The 21538-nt window shown below is 38.9% G+C and overlaps 1 protein-coding gene across 6 annotated transcripts in view; it reads left to right on the forward strand.

Moving 5' to 3' along the window:
* The window catches only part of LOC140908681 (isoaspartyl peptidase/L-asparaginase), a 239633-nt gene that overhangs the window by 54953 nt on the left and 163142 nt on the right, over positions 1-21538 (forward strand). For all 6 annotated transcript variants that reach the window (XR_013635541.1, XR_012157952.2, XR_013635543.1 and 3 more), the window contains exon 3: positions 8871-9013. Coding sequence is in view for 2 of the 6 variants with exons in the window: in XM_073336337.2 (XP_073192438.1) it covers positions 8871-9013 (143 nt within the window). In the remaining 4 variants the exon portion in view is untranslated. The remainder of the gene's footprint in view (positions 1-8870; positions 9014-21538) is intronic.

Genomic DNA, 21538 nt, shown 5'->3' on the forward strand with positions numbered 1-21538 from the left:
AATACATATTTCTTCACAAAGAGGGATTTCACAGAGCACGCATGAAGCTTCAAAATACCATGGCAAAAAGACCAACTCAATTCAATTTCTCTGAGCAAGTACCACACTATATAGACAATTAAGTCGTTTAGCTGGGTCTTGTAATTGAAAACAAAAGTTCTATTTGAAAATCCTGCAGAATATTTCCATTTGACAGATCATCTTGACAAATGTAATATTTTCATTCAGAATTTGGTGCTGTTCATTTGCATTATCAAATAATATAGAAGAAAACATTTTTAAATGGAAATATGGAATGCGTTTCGCATTTTCAGAATAGAATAACAGTTGCGAATTTGACACATGATATGTCATAACATGAACTTTATCTTTGCATAGCAATATCCACACAAAATATTAGTTTCATATCTGAATGCAGTCTACCAATGCAAGAAAAATAATGTATATTACACATGGTCACAATATATAACAGAGCAAAATCTCCAGATGTAGAAGGTAAGAATAAACAGGAACACTGTGGATAAGTTTCAAGGAGAATGATTGAACACAAGGAAACTCAGAGGCTCAGGGAGTAAGTCTGATTTTTATTACAAAGGTCAGGTGTCATAGGGCAGAGAGAAGAGACAAGTCTTGAAATAGGATTTTGAAAAAGTCAGGGAGTTAATTAAGCACAGAGAGGCTGTTCCAGATGATAGAGCAGCATGAAAGAAGAACATACCACCAACTGTGAAGAGACGAGAAGGGAAAACAAAAAGAACTGTGATATTTTAGGAGTATATATTGCAATCTTGAATATAAAACAGGTGAGGTCAGAAAACTAGAGTGTGAATCAAAGGAAAATCTTAATGTCTGGGGACCATATTCAGACCTTTTATAAGTGGGTGCAAGCCTGTTGACCTGAGTTTAGCTGTACTGCTCATACCATTTCTGAATTTGGCCTTTGGAGGAAGATTTTGTTTCTTGTTCTGAAAAAGACAGAAAGTTAAAGAGGATATTGGGAAATGGAATTTTACATTTCCATTTTTAAATACAGCAGAGAAAAGACATGACATTTTGTTTCTGAATTAATTGAAATTCAGGAGTGGGGACACAGAGACAACCACAGATAGCTGGCCAACTAATCTAAATATAGTGTCTATAGCACTTGCCATCTGATTGCAGGCACTGAAAATTGTACTTCTATGGTTCAGCCTCACTGGCTTGTCTTGAAATGAAATAGATTTTTTATGTTCTGGGAACTGGGGTTCAAATGATCTACTGTCTTCCCAAATGACTATTATTATTTACATAAGACAATAAAAATGGCCCTACTGGGTCAGACCAAAGGTCCATCTAGCCCAGTATCCTGTCTTCTGACAGTGGACAGTGCCAGGTGCCCCAGAGGGAATGAACAGAGCAGGTGATCATCAAGTGATCCATCCCCGTCACTCATTCTCAGCTTCTGGCAAAGAGAGGCTAGGTACACCATTCCTGCTCATCCTGGCTAATAGCCACTGATGGACCTATCCTCCATGAATTTATCGAGTTCTTTTTTTAACCCTGCTATGCTCTTGGCCTTCACAACATCCTCTAGCAAGGAATTCCACAGGTTGACTGTGTGCTGTGTGAAGAAATACTTCCTTTTATTTGTTTTAAACCTGCTGCCTATTAATTTCATTTGGTGATCCCTAGTTCTTGTGTTATGAGAAGTAGTAAACAACACTTCCTTATCTTCTTTCTCTAAACCAGTCATGATTTTATAGACCTCAATCATATCTCCCCTTAGCCGTCTCTTTTCCAAGCTGAAAAGTCCCAGTCTTATAAATCTTTCCTCTTACGGAAGCCGTTCCATACCCCTAATCATTTTTGTTGCCCTTTTCTGAACCTTTTCCAATTTCAATATATCTTTTTTGAGATGGAGCGACCACATCTGCACACAGTATTCAAGATGTGGGCGTACCATGGATTTATATAGCGGCAACATGATAGTTTCTGTCCTATTATCTATCCCTTTCTTAATTATTCCCACCATTCTGTTCACTTTTTTGACTGCCATTGCACATTGAGTGGATGTTTTCAGAGAACTATCCACAATGACTCCAAGATCTTTTTCTTGAGTGGTAACAGCTAATTTAGACCCCATCATTTTATATGTATAGTTGGGATTATGTTCTCCAATGTGCATTACTTTGCATTTATCCACATTAAGTTTCATCTACCATTTTGTTGCCCAGTCACCCAGTTTTGTGAGATCCTTTTGTAGCTCTTCGCAGTCTGCCTGGGTCTTAACTATCTTTAGTAATTTTGTATTATCTGCAATTTTTGCCACCTCACTGTTTATCCCTTTTTCCAGATCATTTATGAATATGTTGAATAGTACTGGTCAGAACAGACTCCTGGGGGACACCACTATTTACCTCTCTCCATTCTGAAAACGGACCATTTGTATCTACCCTTTGTTTCCTATTTTTTAACCAGTTACCGATCCATGAGAGCACCTTCCCTCTTATCCCGTGGCAGCTTACTTTGTGTAAGAGCCTTTGGTGAGGGACCTTGTCAAAGGCTTTTTGTCTTTTCAAGTGGCCAGAAATCTTTTAGATGCCTGCCAGACAAGTAAAAAACATGATCACAGGCCATAAAGTGCATACCATGTTTGACTGAGGTAATACTACAGTGTCTTAGCAGATAAGATTGGGGGGAAGAAGAGAAACACAAAAAGTAGACAATAAAATGACATGATTGCTCCATTAGGCACATACATCTTGATAGTTAATGATTTCGGTTCTTCTGAAATTATCAGCATTGCCCCGCCTCTGATGTGCAGCGAGTTATATCTAAAGGAGAAAGTATGAAAGGCTACATCCTTAGATTTCAGGCAGTCAGCACGAATAGCACTTAACAAATAATACTCCATAGAAAATATGAAATAAAAGCTCCATTACTAAAATATTAAGATTTTTCTGGTTTTGGAAAGCTTGTTAGAAAGAAAATTAATATTTAATATCATTTACAACCCCCCATTCTGAGAAATCAGGACCCAAGTTCTGTCTCACAAGCTGAGGTATGGTCAAACAGTCTTAAAGAGATGGAGAAAGCATGAGACTGCATTTTGGTCCGACTTTGTTTCCTTACGCCTAATCTTGTCCCCAAGCATCTTGTTTGGAGGACTACATCAGATGGTGAAGAGCTGTACAGAAAGAAAACAAGGCAGTCAGAAAGTGAGGAAAAGACCAAAACATTGAAGGAAATGGAGATTTGGGCATCGTCGGCATTGAATTTATACTCAAGGCTGAATTTAAAGTTAATGTGATTACTGCGGAGATAAAGGAATAAGGAGACATGCCTCGGGGACCTAATTCACCCCGGGTGTTCGCTACGTCCCACCACCCAACACAGATGTAATGAGGTCAAGTGGTGTCCGTATAAGATAAATAAGAACTACTAATTATTCCTCAGGTAAGGTTTTTAATGATTTTCGACTATAATAACAGCATAAAAAAAACAGAAAAAGAAAAAGCAAAGACCAATATTGGATAAGAATTCATACAAATGGCAAGTTATATTGGAGACAAGTACACGTAAAATTACTATTCATCAAAGAGCTAATGAATGACAACCGTACATGCATTTGTGTTGACAATTTATACTAAAGACAAGCACAAGTACATGTAAAGCTATTATACACCAAGAAGCTAGTGAACAACAACCTCACGTACACTCGTCCTGATAGGTTATACAGAAGACCCTGAAGACCAGCATATCATCCATCCTTTATCTATTGCTAGTTTTATCCTATAGTATCGATACAACTTGAGATCAATTCCGCTCGAGCACTCAGACTTCTTTACTCCATAGACTTACCCTGCATTCGTCCGAAAATACATTACCCTTCAGTCGGCCATTTTCCGCACTGGCCAGGTACAGACTGTCGAGAAGTGTACGTCCCTTCGGTTCAGGGGGTGTGGGCCAGGTACGTAGTATGCCCAAGACACACACTGGCTTTGTGCCTTCGATTTATCTGATCTGTTGGTCGTGTTTCAAAACAGATCAACCAATCAGGGTGGACCACATTGCTAATATGGTCAGTGTGGTTGCTCCAATTGTATAATTGATGCATACTTATCTCCTTATAGCCAATTGTCAGTTAATCATATAATTCAGGCCTATTTATCTTTTGTAGCCAATTGAGTTTTAAGTGTGGTTAATGTGGGTTTGCTTATTTCATAAGAGTCAGCAAAAAGTTGCCTGGTTGTAGCGCATCCTGACCACAAGTCTTAACTTCCTTTTGCAAAGCTTGCTTATTAGAGCTTCCAGAAGTTTGAGGCCTAACATTGACAGTACTTTTGTTCAGTTTAAGCTTGACAATACAGTTCTTCAAATTATTCACAATTACAATCATAGAGGTAGAGAAGAAGAATTGGTCAAAGAATAAGCACTTGAAGGCACTACGTGGAAATGTCACATGAAAGAGGAGTGTTTAATAACAATCACAAACAACTACAACAACAACCAACAGTAGTTGGAGAGGTAGAAATGAAAGCAGAACAGCTAAATGCCTGAGAAGTTCAGCAAACGATCCCACACTGGGAATGTCATGCTTAACAGTTGTAAAAGTAAGGTCACCCAAAGGTCAGGATGGATGATAAGGAGGAGTCCTAGTTAGAAAAGCCGAAAAGGTAATTAACTATGCATAGAAGAGCAATTTCAGTATGTTGGAAAGGGAGGAAGCAATCAAATAAGTTGGTTTAGAAGAGGTTTTTAGATATACAAGAACATCATTTTTTTCCAAGACCATACAAAGAGGGAACTCTGGAGATAAGCAAAACTAGTGGAGAATCTTACTACTCTTGAGACATCTGCAAACGTGATAAAAATACACACACATCTAAAGCACATGCTGTGCAACATCAGTCTCTGTACAATAAATTTGCTAAATTCCCTTTCTATCAGTAAACTGCAAAACCTATTAATACATTTCTTCCAACCCTCTTGCACCTTTTGATGCAATAATTTGGTCCCCACTGTAAAGGTTTCCATTTGCAACTATAACAATTTCTGGATATTCTGGGTAATCAGAAGAAAAGTTCATTCCCAGTCACCATTGGAGGGACAGGGAAAAGGTTAAAAAAATCCCACAAATGAAAACACAATGAAGTTACTGAGTTCCTTTTTCTAGCAACCTTTCAACTCTGGTTCATCTCCTTCTCTTTATGGTTCTCCACCAACTCTTTTCCCTAGCTTTCCATGAGACTGAATTCATCCTAAGTGCAGAGCTCTTCTCAAATCTTGGGAGCGGGAAGAGTGTATCTCCACAAACCTGCACCCCATAGCCTTGCCAATATTTACAGCAGCTGAAGGGCTGATACAGGAGGCAGCTGTTCCACCTCCTCAAGCTTTATACCAGTGGAGAGTTCATCTATGCAGGGGGAATTAATTGCTGGTAACCTTCAGGCAGAGTATGTCCACTTTGCACTGGCTCTGTGACTCAAAGGGTAAATCTACACTGTGCAGTAAGCCCAGGCTCTTACTTGGGTTTGGTCTCAAATCCCCCTTCCAGCCACACACAAATTACTATGATTTCAGTCATCACGCAGGACCTTGGTCTTAGGACCCTGCTTGGGGGATAGGTCAGAGCCCCAAGTCCCTCTGTGGCTTGAATGCAAGTCTTATAATTTTGCAGTGTGGACACAGATATAGCTGCAGACCTGAGTCAGAAAGTGAGTGTAGTGCAATATGAATGCTTTGGCACAGCTGTGAGACCTGGATCCAGCAATTGTAAGTCCAGATTTTCAATGCAGCATGGATACTCAGGTGTGGGCTTGGAAACATTGAGTCCACAAGCCCTGGTCCCACAGATGTTGGTTTACAGTGCAGTGTAAGCATTTCCAAAGTGGCCTGAGTTGACTGGAGAGCTGGCCCTGTATTTTTTAATCATGACCACCATCCTGTCCCCAGTTTCTTCCAATCCATGTGATCATTATTCAATACAAAGTTCACCAATAAAAGTAAATTTACCGAAGTGAAGATGGTAAAAAAAAATGTGGAAGAGGTCAGAATACCTGGAACAGTCAAAACTCTGACATGGCTTTTGGAGACGGTTGTGAATCCTGGCCACTGTGTGTAGACTGTAGTTTGGGACACAAGACAACAACCTGTATCCAGCTGCAGCACATCGTGAGAAGTGTGGGGGGACCAGAGTTTTCATCCTGTGAAAAATTTTGCATTTGGAATGTCATGTTTTAAAAAGTCAGTTTCAGCAGCCAGCTCCTTGGCTTCCTGGACAGCTCACCATCTGCCAACTTGCCCGCCTGTTAAGTGGACAGCCCTGGGAGCCTGCTGCCTGGGAAGCCAGGAAGCCCAAGGAGTTGGCTAGCTGAGTTAGTACTACCCAGGAAGCAGGACAGCTAGGAAGCCTGCAACCCAGGGATTCTGGCCATTTAGGTACTGGCCAGGTAAGTAGCCACCACTGACTGGGCAACCCACCCATCTGCAGGCAGACAGCTGGGGAGCTGTCCAGCCTGGGAGCCAGCTTCCCAGGTAGTCTGGAGAACCTAATAGTCCAGAAGCCTGCCAGGCGAGGAGCTGGGCAGCTGGGAGGACTTGCAGGAAACAGGTTAGCCTGCTTGCTGGGTTTCCATCAAAAGTTTATACAGAATCTAATTGACAGAAAGTTTTGATTCAGCAAATCAGCATTTACCAACACGAAACTGTTCTGCTGGGAAATTCTTGACTAGCTCTATTCAAGGTGGGTTAGCATTCAGAAGTTTATAGAGCACAAGGGACCTGGCTATTTTAAGCTCCTTTCCCAATTTTCACCCACAAAGAGTGGTGCCATTTGGTTTCTTGAAGCACTTCTTAGCATGAGTGTGGTTTTCTGAATTAGGGCTTCAGAGTTTACTTCTTCCTACTGTGGGAGTTGCATTCCATCCTGAAGTTCATGCTCTCTTGTCCATAGAGTTGGACCTCTTGTTTCAGGGATTAAGGCATTCTCACTAGAACCACTTGAGTCCTGGAATTTCCTCCCTCATGCATTCTGCCCAAGTCCAAGTTTGGTGATTATTATTTTTAAGGGTACAAGTCAAGATACTTTTTCTTAATGGCTTTTTCTTAATTTGTGCCCTTAGCCTGAGGGTATCCCATCAATAAGATAGGTGGCTGGTTTGTGCTAATTGCTAGACAGATGTTGATTTTAATGTCTGTAAAGTGCTCGGCTATCATGAACATAAATAGAATATCAACAACCCAAATAAACAGCTTCATTTGTACTTCTTCCTTAACTTTTATATTTTATTTCCCCCTTGTTGTTACATTGAAGTCCTTTGCTTAACTGCCCAGCTATGTCATGTACATCAAGTCTGGGAAGGATTTGTTTCTCCATTTAATGTTTTACTTATAGGAGTTACACGTTTATAGATACCAGCCCCTAGTGTTATGATACTATTTTAATTTAGAAGCAGATGACCGTTATTTCACTGTAAGCCTTTTCACAGATTTATTGAGTCATAAACCTGATGGTGCTTTAGGGATGCTTTCAAAGCAGAGAAATGAGAAACATTAGTAGGAATGTTTGAAAGAAAAGTGTTGCTGGATAGTCTAGAAGTTGTTTCAGGTTTGTAATAATTTTGGGGGTGAATCTGAGTGCTTATGCAAGTGACTGATAGTGTAGGTGCATGGCAGATTGTGTATATCTTCCACACAAGCTTTGCCAGTATATCCTGCCAGTACTCCTCAGTTCTGACAAAAAGAAAAATTGTGTATGCAGTAGTGTTGTAGCCACGTCAGCCCCATGATACTAGAGAGATAAGGTGTGTGAAGTAATATCTTTTGTTAGACCAACATCTGTTGGCGAGAGACACGAACATAATGGGAAAGTGAGTATGTTTCCCAGATCCAGAGAAGAGCTCTGTGTAAGCTTGAAAGCTTGTCTCTCTCACCAACAGAAGTTGGTCCAGTAAAAGATATTAACTCACTCATCTTTTCTCTCTAATAAAAAAAAAAAATCTTGACATTCCAATCTGGGCTTGCCATAAGCAAAGACTAACAATTGTGCCATGGTTTTCCAACATGGGAAAAATGCCCACTGCTGCCTAGATTGACCAAAATCACTACACATGTTAAAGGTTATGGCCCAATTGAAAATAATAATTAATAATAATAATACACCTCCTCCCTCACTATACAGTACTTTTTTCACTTACTAATAATATCTTTGTGGGAATTTTAGTAAGGCCCCATTTTACTGTTCATTTTGCTTTACACTGATTTTGCATCTTTATTTTTCCTATTTGGATAGAATTCTTCACAGCCATAATAGCCTGTTTGATAATGATTATGTGTGTGCTTCTGTGTTTAAACAATGCTGAAGGGGCTCTGAATCTACTCTTTTAAATGCCCCAAAAGCAGATAGCTTAGAAGCATATTAGAAATGCAAAGTGTTGAAACTTGACAATAGTAATCAGTTTTGCCTTGTCTCTAAAATAGTCATGTTTACCTCAGTAGTAAACATATTTCATGTATTATAAATATCTTCCTACATTACTAGAGTTGCTCTATGATCATCGATACTCTTATCTGATTACCTAAAATGTTGAGAAGGGACAACAGTCAATACCACTGGAAAAATGCAATGCCTAACAGGGTTTATGATTTTAGAAACAAGATAAAAGCTTTATGACTCAAAGAAAACAATCAAATGCTTTTTTTGTAGCCACAAGCATCATATTTACTTAAAGGATTGTGACTATAAAAGCAAATATCTCTTACAGGAAGCCAGGACAAAAGCTGTCAGAGAACAGGGTAGTAAATAGCTCTGAAATTGTTTTCTCTGCTTCATTTCAAAAGCTTAAGGCTAAGAATGTTTGACCTTTTACAAATGGAATGGTTTCCTGCAGGTCATGGTGCTGTACTGAATGCTGATGGTTATGTGGAACTTGATGCAATCATCATGAATGGTAAAACTCTTGCTGCTGGTGCAGTCTCCTGTATCAGGAACATTTCTAATCCGGTGGCGTTTGCTTGTTCAGTCTTGGAAAAGGTAGAGAACTTTTATTTTCTTCATCTGTGCAGTTTTAATTCTAATGTTTCTTGACAGGGGGACAAATAAGATTGTGTAATTGTTAAAAATGCTCCAGAAAATGTAAAGGGGTCAGGGAGAGAAATGTTAAGTTAAACAAACAAACAATCTAATTAATCACATTTGTTGTCAGTCATTTGTCACCATGACAAATTAGTGAAATATGTAAGGTGTTTCAACTGAAAATAATATTTTTATTTTAGCATTAATAATTTAAAATTTTAATGAATTTTTTGCTGATTAAAGGCCAAATCTTTGTCCCACTGAGGTCAATGGAAGTTTTTCTGTTGACCTCAATGGGATCAGACTTGGCCTTAACTGTAGACAATTTTTATTTTTTGGTTTGTTAATATTTCCTATGTAAGCTAATGCTTTCTTCCATACTGCCCCTTATGCATGGAACTAATCCATTAAAGACATTACTTGTCTTCCTTCAAATTCCTCCTGCAGACTCACTCCTGCTGTGAAACCTACAAAAATCAGCCAGCTGATGATGACTAGGTTGTGCAACAGTTAAGGAAATATCTAACTATCTAGCGATTGATCGATTGATTGATCTATCTGCGTCATGACCCCTGTTAATCTCCCATTGCCACTAACCATGGCAGACACCAAATCTGACAATATGCACTGAGAACACAGGAGAAATAGACATAAATGTCATATACAGGGCACCTAAAGTCATCAGTTTCAATGTGGAAGGATTATTTGCAGAGAAGGCTGATGTTCTGTCTGGTATAAAAGCATATATCATGCTTGCAAGAAAGAGAGAGACAGCAGCCCCAAAAATCCCTAGCATGTATATTTCTGTGAACATAAAAAGCAACATCTGTGGCAGCACAATACTTGTACTGGACAAAAGACGGGTGAAAAACACTGCTGTGAAACACTGTGCTACAATGGAACTCATCATGGTTGAACTTGATAAAATAGCAGTAGTTTTTGCTTACAAGCCACCAGCTGAACAGTTGGCCTGGCCAGCCAACTTTCCCCTGTCAGAAAAACCATGCCTCATCATAGGGGTCTTCAATAGTGTCAACACCATCTGGGATACCCCAACAATGACAACAATAAGGAAGGATTTGAGAAGTGGGCAGCGCCAAACAACTTGATTTTGCTGTATGACTTCAGTGACAAATATATCTTCCAAAGCACATGATGGAACAAAGAGTACAATCCCAATGTACCCTTTGTTGTTCATCAAAATACAGGCAACTTCAAAAAGGAGGTCATGGCAGCAATTCCAAGGTCAAAGCATAGACCAATAAGTGCTATTAGAGGCTATAGTACAGCCCAGAAAAACAAAGTATCTGCTAAAAGAAAAGGAGTACTTGTGGCACCTTAGAGACTAACCAATTTATTTGAGCATAAGCTTTCGTGAGCTATAGCTCACTTCATTGGATGCATACTGTGGATGAAGTGAACTGTAGCTCACGAAAGCTTATGCTCAAATAAATTGGTTAGTCTCTAGGGTGCCACAAGTACTCCTTTTCTTTTTGCGAATACAGACTAACACGGCTGTTACTCTGAAAAGTATCTGCTGTGATTCAACTTTAGAAAGGCTGACTGGGAAGGCTTTACCTCTGAATTGGATTTATCCATCTGTGATATTACTCTGGCACATGAGTGTTATGGAGAATTTGTCTCCCTGGTGTGAAAGACTTCATCAAAGTACACCCCTATGGCACACTGGAAATTATTTGTACCTGGGCTTTCAGAACAGACCAGACAACAATCTAAAAAATATTCAGAACTGTTTGACTTGGATCTGTTTGGTGAAGAAACCATTGGACTCAGGAACATGCTTATCTGAGAGAATAGAAAGGATCAGTGTGACCATTGGAGGGAGATGGTTGAAACAACAAACCTGTGCTGTAATAGGAAACTAAAGCCTGGGCTAATATTTGCAAGCTGAACCCTGATGGACAAAACCCCAAATTCATTGCCACAGTCTCTCACAGACAAGTTGCACACGAACGCACCCTAAATGGTCAGCCAGCCACAAAGCAAAACAGAAAAAGAAACAAGTTAAGCAGGAATGTTGTCCACTCCTCAGACAGCAAAGTGCACAATGAGCAACTCAACACTGAGACACTTATAATAGCCATGAAAACTCTGAAATGTGGAAAAGCAACTGGACTCCATCGTGTATTTAATGAATGATTACTGCATTTTGTCACAAAAGTGCAGAATTGGATGTTTGACTTCTTTAATTCTTGCGTGGAGACAACACAGACCCCCAGGCTCTGGAGACAGGCCAAAGTGATTGCACTATTCAGACCACATAAAGACCGTAGCTCTGGAAAGAGTTATCACCCAATATCCTTTTCTCAACCTAGAAGCTATATGCACAGATGATCATGTGTAGAATAGAGCCAATAGAAAGAGCAGCTGACTGATGACCAAGCCTATTTCAGCCCATCTCATTCATGCTAAGGCTAAGTTGCAACCCATCTCAGAACATCAAAGATAGTTTCTCAATCTGCAAAATTACAGGGTCTGTGTTTGTTCATCTGCCAGCTGCTTACGACACCATGAACCATTGTGCACTTCTACTGAAATTGGCAAGAATTCTGAGAGGAAGCAAAATGGTCCAGGTCATCTACTCCCTGCTTGAGAATCAATGTATTTTTGCTGAGATGGATGTTCAGAAAAGTCAATGGCATACTCAACAGAATGGATTGGCTCAAGGTTCAGTGTCATCACACTTGCTGTTTGATGTCTACAAAAATGACCGACCAGAATTCCCTGATATGTAAAGATTCATTTATGCAGATCACCTTTGCATCACCACCTAGTCAGAAAAATTTGAGGACATTAAGTACACTCTAAATGGTTCTCTGAGTGTACTTGGAAAATATTATCAGACATGGTTCTTGAATGCTATACCTCGAAAGACACAAGTGTGTTCCATTCACCTGAAACACCATCAGGCCATGTGAAAACTTCAGATATCATGGCACGGTACAATCCTTGATCGCTATGAACATCAAGTGTACCTTGGGTTCACATTAGACTGAATGCTGACATTCAAAGAGCACATAAAGAAGCTGAAAAAAAGTGAACTCCATGAATTGTGTACTCCAGAAGCTGGCCAACACAAAATGAAGAGCTGACCCCTGGAAAACTTCGAGCAACCAGTCTCGCCTATGTTACTCCGCTTCATAGTAACATGTCCTAGTATACTTAAGCCATTCACATATAATTGATACTGAACTCAATAAATCCTGTAGGATCTTCACAGGGACATTGAAACTGACTCCCACACTGTCGCTGTACTGTCTTCGAGGGGTTGCACCACCATTAGTGAGGTAGGGTGCCTTCAGTACGAAGGAGAGACAAAAACAGGTGCATGATCCAAGACATCCACTGCATGGACACATGCTACCACTCAAGAGGCTGAAGTCCAGAAATAGCTCTGTCTGAAAATCCTTTACCCCAAAATACCACTGTGGAAGGCTACATAGTAGCAAAATGGTGGGAAATGCTGATGATCAGTGAGAACCTGGTTCCTTCTGTCACTGTTCCTTCCCCACTCTGAACTCTAGGGTACAGATGTGGGGACCTGCATGAAAGACCCCCTAAGCTTATTCTTACCAGCTTAGGTTAAAACTTCCCCAAGGCACAGATTTCTTTCCTGCCTTGGGAACCAGTTTAGGTTAAAAACCTGGTAAGCTGCCACCAAGTGATTTATACAAAGAACAGGGGAAGAGCCTACTTGGAGACATCTTCCCCCAAAATATCCCCCCAAGCCCTACACCCCCTTTCCTGGGGAAGGCTTGATAATAATATCCTCACCAATTGGTACAGGTGAACACAAACCCAAACCCTTGGGTCTTAAGAACAATGAAAAATCAATCAGGTTCTTAAAAGAATAATTTTATTTAAAGAAAAGGTAAAAGAATCACCTCTGTAAAATCAGGATGGTAAATACTTTACAGGGTAATCAGATTCAAAACATAGAGAATCCCTCTAGGCAACACCTTAAGTTACAAAAAGACACAAAACAGGAATACACATTCCCTCCAGCACAGCTTATTTTACAAACAAAAAAAAAAGAAAAGAAAATCTAACGCATTTTCTAGCTAGATTACTTACTAACTTTACAGGAGTTGGAAGGCTTGCATCCTTGATCTGTTCCCAGCAAAGGTATACCCAGACAGACAAAACCCTTTGCCCCCCCCACCCCCCGCTCCAGATTTGAAAGTATCTTGTCCCCACATTAGCCATTTTGGGTCAGGTGCCAGACAGGTTACCTTAGCTTCTTAACCCTTTACAGGTGAAAGGATTTTGCCTCTGGCCAGGAGGGATTTTATAGCACTGTATACTGAAAGGTGGTTACCCTTCCCTTTATATTTATGACACCTTCAGAACGAGTCCCTCCAGGCACTGATCTCAAATGAAAATACTGATATACTCTCGAGTGAGAGCTGGGATGGCAAAGACTTGTGACAGTGTGACCCAAGTGGAAGCTAAGGAATGACCCAAATGTGAATGTGGAGATTCTAGGGAAATGCTTGAACACTGCCCCCTAACAACATACTATACACCTGAGGAACTATTCACAATAAGTTACAACACTGTATTTTAGCTTGTTGCTCCAAAACTGAAGCCACGAACATGATCAAATATTTAATAGCTAACCAATTCAGTCACATGATCCTTTTTTCATTATCCTCAACCTAAGTTCTTGCCTTCTCTCCTCTTTTTTGATCACACTTCTTTTTTAACAAGTTCTCTCAATTTAGACTGAAAGTGCTTTGGGGAAAGAATTGTGTTTTTGTGTGTGTTTGTACATCACCTGCTATTGGTTTGTCTTTCCTACCTGCTAGGGTCTGAGTCTTAAATTGGAATTTGATTCTTATGTTTCCTTCTCCAATTTGTTTCCTTCAAAAAATCCAGGTTTTGTATCAGGGTGTTCCAAACGATCTTAAGCTCCCATTACTACCATAAGATAATAATCTTGTATGTTCTCAGAGGTTTCATTCCATAGTATATTGAGTTGTTGGAATTAATACTTTTCTTATTTCACATTGCATATTGTATCTTTTATATGAATTACTGTATTGGTTCTTGGAAAATATATACATGTAGATTTTGAGAAATCCAAAGAATGCGATAATGTGAAGATTATATTTATTACTCTATGAGGGGACTAGAAAAACTGAAATGGCACAATGGCAAAGAAATAATTCATATAATGTGTTTTATAATAATTTATTTATAGAAAAATACAGAACTATCCGGTAGCTGATGTAAAAAGGATCCACCTAAACAAAGACTTGCTTCAAAATATCATGTGCTGCAGCCTCACCCCAGCCTCACCCCAAGAAATATAGTTCCCTAGACAATTTTTATAATTATAATTAAAGTTGCTCATTACTGTACTAATTACTCAGTATTACTGGTAACACTGCACAAAGAAAGCACTTCAGATAACAATTTGCTGCTTTGATGACTCCATAAGCTAGGGTCATAGTTCACACATCAGATATAAGCATTAGCATGGAATGAATTGCTAGACAATCTTCTTTAACTTTCTTCTTAAATGAGATAGTTAGAGATGGTATTTAAGAAAATATCGTTCATACACTTAACAGACAAAAACAATTGTAAAGTAAACAGAGAAAGATTGTCACGAGAACCAAATGGAACTAGTTTCACTGCTCAAATAAAATCAGTGTTCTGGTGGCTGTTCTGTTTCTAAGTTTTGAAAGTATATTGTTCTAGCTCAAGTGCAAGTAAAATATGATCCGTAAAGATTTTATTTTTATTTTTAATTCAGCTTGCCATAAAAGTGGCTCACAGAAAAAACAAAATGATAATTACACCAGCAAAATTTGCATCTCTGTAGTTAAAGGGCTTCCAGCATTTTCATTAAATACTTCTGTTTTCATAGTCTACAAAAAATACATTGTGGTCATAATCTGCCATAGAACAGATCAGAAGAAAAATGCTTATTTTTGTAAATTAAAGTTTGAAGAAAACACATCAGACTCTTTAGTTATAGATGATCAAAAGAATGGAAATGCTTCCCATTCCCACCCCTCCTTTTTTTCACTTTTTACAGTTTTTATTAGTTTTCAAAATATAGAAATATTTTTTCTGGCAAAGCAGTCTGAGTTATAAGTAAGATGCACCCACTACGGAAGGACCCAAGTTGCTCTGCACAGAAAACACTGAGGATGTTTGTCTTGGCCCATGGAAGTCAATGACAGTTTTGACAAAATTTCACCCGGGGACTTTGTGGGAGCAGGGGAATCCAACCATATTGGGGCAACTGGCAGAACTGAGAACTGGTTTTGGTTTGTTATACATATTAATATATAATAAATTGTTTGTGCTGTACTGTTGGTAGCTGAACATTGTATTTATCAATAAAAAAGGAAATGAGAGATGAAAGGAAAAAATATAAAAAGATGGATCATGCTCTGATATTTTATGGGTATATGATTAGAAACAGGATCAAATTATATGAATTATTGTTATCTTTCTACCTGTATGTAACTCCTACCAGGGGCTTGCAGTTTTTTTTCCTTGCTATAACTCAAATCTGACCTTAAAATCATACATTTTAGTAATACCTGTGAGATACATATTTGGCTAACAAGAGCAAGCCTCTTTATGACAGATAACCAAATCTTGCAGTTATTACTCCTTATGCAGGGAAGTTTCTCATTGGCTTAAAAATGAGAAGAATAACCATAAACCATTCTTTTTTCTAAAGTGTACATTATTAGCTTATCATATATGGGCTACAGTATTATAGGTGCTGATACAGTGGTGATGGGCATGTATAAAACTTTAGTTTGGAGCTATTATAGTCAAGTAGATCAAAATCAGCTTTTAAGAATATCTTTACATTCATAAATGACAAGTGAAACCCATTTCAGTGTATCATTACACTATTTATAAGTGTAAATATATATTTTAAAAGAGTGCCCTCACACATTTATTTTTAAATCCCACAATTCTGTGGGTTCAAGAACATGTTAGGCTGCTGACCAAAATTACTTGGACCATCCTTCTCTGTGGTGAGGATGTGAGATGCTGCCCATGTGAAGAAAGCTCAGGTGATTAAGCATCTTGCCTTCTGGCTGTTTTGCGAATTTGTCCTTTAATAGAATTTGTGGAAACATCCACTTTTCCTTCCTATGGGATGCAATCTTCAGGGCTTTATAGCCATAGTATCCTTTCCTGCACATCCCATGGCTGAATCTCCTTTCTGGCAGAACAAACATAATTTTGTCAAACTGTGTGGTAACTAGGAGAAGTGCAGAATAACTTTCTGCCTATCCAAGTGGTAGTTTGTTGGTGAAGCTTCCTTCTCGCCTGTGTTTCCTTCCCTGTTGTGGCCCAACTTCCCCAAAAATGTCAAAGGAGTAATCTGAAAAGGAGAACTGAATCTGCTTCAGGCCTTTACACACAAAGATTCATGAGCTTCCTTGAGGATATGCCCTAATGAATGCCCCGAACTTTTCAGTACAGAGGTCATTCCAGGCCTAATTTTAGGACACCAGGTAATAGAAACTTGGATGCAGGTCCGTCTCTGTCTCTGCCAAGCTCTGTGCTGCATAGTCCAGTGCCTTTTGGGGAGACCAAAACAAATAAATAAAAAGCAGGATAGAGCCATTGCCATAGCTGGCGTCTGTTCTTCTCTGAATAAATGTGGTGGTCCCTTATCCCTCCTCCTCAAATGCTCGACATCAGGCTCTTGTTGAGCCACGACCCATAGCTTTTGAACAGGATTTGCTACTATCCCCCATAAGAACATATTTATCTCCTCTACCATGTTAATTGGGCATGTGTTACTAAATAAATTATATAAGGGTCTTGATCCTATAAGCTGTCCAACGTGGGTGGACCCACATGCAATAGGAAGCCCTATTGATGTCAGTAGGGTTCTGCTTAGGCAGACTCCTGCACCTGTGCAGGAAAGCTTGCAGGATAAAAGCCATAGCAACTTTCTGTAAACTAATCTGCTGCTTCTTCTAAGATCTAGGAATTATTTTGGGGAATTTCTATGGCCTGTGTTATACGGGGGGTCAGGCAATGATCACAGTGGAGCCTTCTGGGCCTTGGAATCTATGAATCTATTATTTTTATGTTAAAACATCAGGGTTTTCACTCACTAAGGGAGATTTAAAACCCTAATATATATGAAACCCTATCACAATTTTGCTAGAACAGCCCTGGATTATTCAAACTATTTATCATCAACCATTACAGCAATTCATTCTGGGGTTAAGCTAATGAAGGAGATAAATATAAGACGGGAAAGAGAGAGAGAGAAAGGGAGAACATTTAATTGAATTTCATTTGTCTGACAGTCTTAATTCCTTCATACTTCATCCTTCTCTTCCTCTTGAACATCCATCTCAGCAGAAGCTTGGCCAGCATTGGGACTGGCAAACCTAAATTAATTCTTCATGTCCCCTGGCAGCCATCATTTATGTACCAACAATTTTAGGAAGTTTTAAAGAAGTGTCAAAGGTTTAGGTCATAAATTAAAGTATTAGCTCAAATGAAGTCTTTAACTATGCCCAGTATAGAAATCCTAGCTATAGGCCAAATTGTGGTCCAGCTGGAAATGGCTACCTACATGAAACTTATCAGCGTGGAAAGGGAAGCAGGCTCTGGGAGCCTCTATGTACTCCTCTTTGTGCAGGTGGGCAGAAGATGATGGGGACTGCGTGGAGCTTCGGATCCCCTTGACAGTACACCAATCACCATAGCTGCATTACCATGCTGGGGAAAGTACATTGTGCTAGGTGTTGACCAGGTACAGTTTACTGACAGCTGGGAGCAGCAGAAGGAAACAAAGATAGATTGTAAGTTGGAGTTCCTGGGTGTTTTAGTATCCTTACCTTTGATTGGGTTGCAAAGCCACAATTGAAATCTATATGTTTTCTTATTAAAACATACAGGGTTCAGGTTTTAATGAAAACCTACAGGTTTGATGGCTACAGGAGCGTGACACTACTCCTCCATATTCTTCATAGGGATATTGTTATGATATGATTATGGCATAACTATGATGTATTTATACCAGATACGGCATGTAACATATAATTGGAAAGGTCACGATTTACTGAATATGCTTATCCTATTTGTATGCCTGTATCATTTTGGTATTTGAAGTTAAGAATATTTTCTATGCATCTATTACAAATGTCTTTACACCTGGGGAACACCCACTAGACAGAATGCAATCCGTCTGGATGGCTGGTTGGTAAGGGCCATTAGGAAGAACAATAGGTCTTTGAAGATGCTAATCTCCCACCTGGGAACTTTCCTGGGGATGCTGCAAACAACCTCTGAGTTATGGCTGCTCTGACCCTACAGGGACAAGTGACCAAGTCACCTGGTACTGGATTCCATGATAATACTAGTGTTTTTCCACTGACTGGGTGTGGGAATCAAACTGGGAGATGAAGGATTCCTGCCATATGCAAAAACTATATAAGGCAGCGGAATGATATCATCAAGATTCATTCTTCACTGACTCCCTGCCCAAGAAAGAAGACTGATCGAAACACATGAGAAACAGAAAGACTGAACTAGGGGGAAGGGCTGAACCCAGGCTAGAGGGTTGTCTAGTCTGTGAAAGGAATAACTGGAGTTTTAAGCTGCAAGCAAGTGCAGTTTGCCTTCAAAAACCTCTGCAATCTGCCTGAAATATTTAGGGTGAGAATTTGCTACTTATAACCAGTTTCTTTAGTATTTTAAGCTTAGGATGTGTGTTTGTTTTAGTTGCTAGGTAGTCTGCTTTGATCTGTTTGCTTTCCCTTATTATCACTTAAATCTATATTTTGTAATTAATAAACTTGTTTTTGTTTTGTCTAAAACCAGTGTGTGTGGATAGCTCAGTGGTTTGAGCATTGGCCTGCTAAACCCATGGTTGTGAGTTCAATCCTTGAGGGGGGGCCAGTTAGGGATCTGGGGCAAAAAAAAAATTGGAGATTGGTCCTGCTTTGAGTAGGGGGTTGGACTAGGTGATCTCCTGAGGTCCCTTCCAACTCTGATATTCTATGATTCTATGAAATCATAATTTGGGACAGAAAGCTGTGTATATCTCTCTCTCTCTCCACATTGAGGGAGGGGGTGAATTTAATGAGCTTATGCTGCACAGTTCTCTGTGCTGTGCAAGATAGTACAATTTTGGGTTTACCCTCTAGAGTGGGGTGTGCACTTGAGAACTGGACAATTCCTTAGCTGAGCCTTCCCATGCGGAGCTGATTTCAGTGTCTGTGTGTTTCTGCAGGTGGGTGTGTAGGTGGATGTGTCCCTACCTCTGTGCTGGAGAAAGTGTGAGCCCAGGAGCATATCTGCAGCTTGTCACAGCATTATAGGATGAAAGGGATACCAGGCTGGTGGGTCAGGTGGCCTCAGTGGTACCCCAGTTCCAAGCAGCACCTCGAAGAGGGGGAGACCTGTCACAAGGAGAACATTTTAAAATCTCTGGGTTCAAGTCTGATTTCTTTGTCAAGAGGGATACAGTCCAAAAGAATGAGAAAAAAGACAGTGGAGGGTGGGTGAGGTAGAAGATAGCTTCTGGAAACTTTGGGTCAATATATGTCCCTCTCTTTTAATGTAGGTGGTCCTCTATTGGGCCATTCAGGAAGTAGGGAAAGAAATTCAGCTAGTAAATATTGTGTGAATAATTAGAAAATGGAAAGATATTAAAAGCCTGTTATTTGCCATAATATTATGGAAACTCTGTATTCTCCTAAAAGAATTCTAGCAATAAGAGTAGTTATTTGCAAGCCATGTAAAAAGAAAGTGAGATGTATTACTCATAGCTGAAATTTATTTAAATTGAGTTATTGTTTAAATATAGAAAAAATATATCTTTTTATCGTAGCAAAGTTGATCTAAGCTTTAACATGCTGAAGAGCAGTACAGAGCCAATCTGCATTGCATAAAATATCAGCAATAAGGCATTTATTTACTCTGAGGAAGATATTAATTTAAAATAGACATATAGGGGGTGAGATCCATGATTGTGTAAACTGGTATTTTCTTGAAGTCAGTGTGTGGAATATGCGAATTTATACCAAGTGAGGATCTAACACTATTTTTTTAAATATAATTTTGGTGTATGGTCTTTTACCAGTTGTTTCTGTTTTTATTTAAAGAAATGTGTGCACCTTCTCTCCCAAACACATTAACACAGAGTAATATTTCATAAATCTTAAGAGGCTTTTCTTTCCTTTATTTGACAATGTGGCATTCGGCTTTAATACAGAATGTACTGTTTGGTTGTTCACGTAGTGCTGAAGCTTAAAAATCTAATTGCCAAGCAATTACAAAGAAATCAATGTAGATAATTTTGCAGCTTATCTGCTGTGTAGGGAACTAAAGGAAAAGCTAGAATACTTCAAAGCATGTAGTGCTGTATTCAGCCAGGACACTTTAAACCTGAAAAATGAAATAAGGATGTATTCTAGAGGCAACTATGAAACCTACAGTGAAAGACCTTGGCCTATCAGTGGCCTGACAGATAAGCTTGACTGATTTAGATTAAAAATTCATCAGCTTCTGATCAATTACCCTATCAGACTTCATTCCCCTATGCTCTGTAATAGTAATATGAAGCTAGCCTATCCTGACAAAGAAAAATAGTATTAATAAGCACTTTAATATTTAAAGTTTCATTGTCTTAGTAATAGTCCAGATTTAGAAAGCATTTTTCCCTTGACAAAATGGCAAATCACCATTAAAATATTATTTTCTAAAAATATCATCGAGTCTTAGAAAACATTATTTTGAAAGAATTGGTTTATTGCACAATACTGTCATCAAAGACTAAGAGCCTTACTATACATTTTCTGAAACATAATTAAAAAGTAGAGTACTGCATTGTAGAGATATATTTTTGTTTGCTTATTTCAACTTTATAATTAAAAAAAACTCATGGGAATTTTTATTTAGGTTTTGAACAAAAACATAGCAGGTTTATTTAATTTGCATCAAGAGCAAAAGAATAATTTCCCAAATAAATTTCACAGATTTCCCACTATAAATAATACTGATTGCTCCAGCTTAACTTCCTGAAAAGAGAACCAGGAAGATCAGAGAGAAATGGGTGTGAATTGTCCTCAAGTGCTTTTCATGCAGTAGTTGACTTCTTTTATTTTAGATCTTTTCTCTTTAAATATGACACACACTCTGGTTTCTGTTCCCAAATGCAGTTAAAAAAAATAACATGTTTTTACATGGTGAGATGTCGAAATATGATTTTTAGCTTGAAAGTTATATATGGACACTGGGAAATTTTCTTTATATGTACAAGAGCTGATCTGAAGATAAGCATTTGGATTTTGCATGGGGTATTACTCAAGAGGGTACTCGCAATCTACATAGGTATGCTGCTTCCTCTCAAAACAGCAGAGACAGATTTAATTGCCACATTATACAATCAGACTCCAGCTCTCTTGTACCCATTTAGTCACTTTATTGTTTAATTCTGCCTTCTCTCCCTTT

Source organism: Lepidochelys kempii, chromosome 3 (genome assembly GCF_965140285.1).
Source record: "Lepidochelys kempii isolate rLepKem1 chromosome 3, rLepKem1.hap1, whole genome shotgun sequence".
NCBI lineage: Eukaryota > Metazoa > Chordata > Testudines > Cheloniidae > Lepidochelys > Lepidochelys kempii.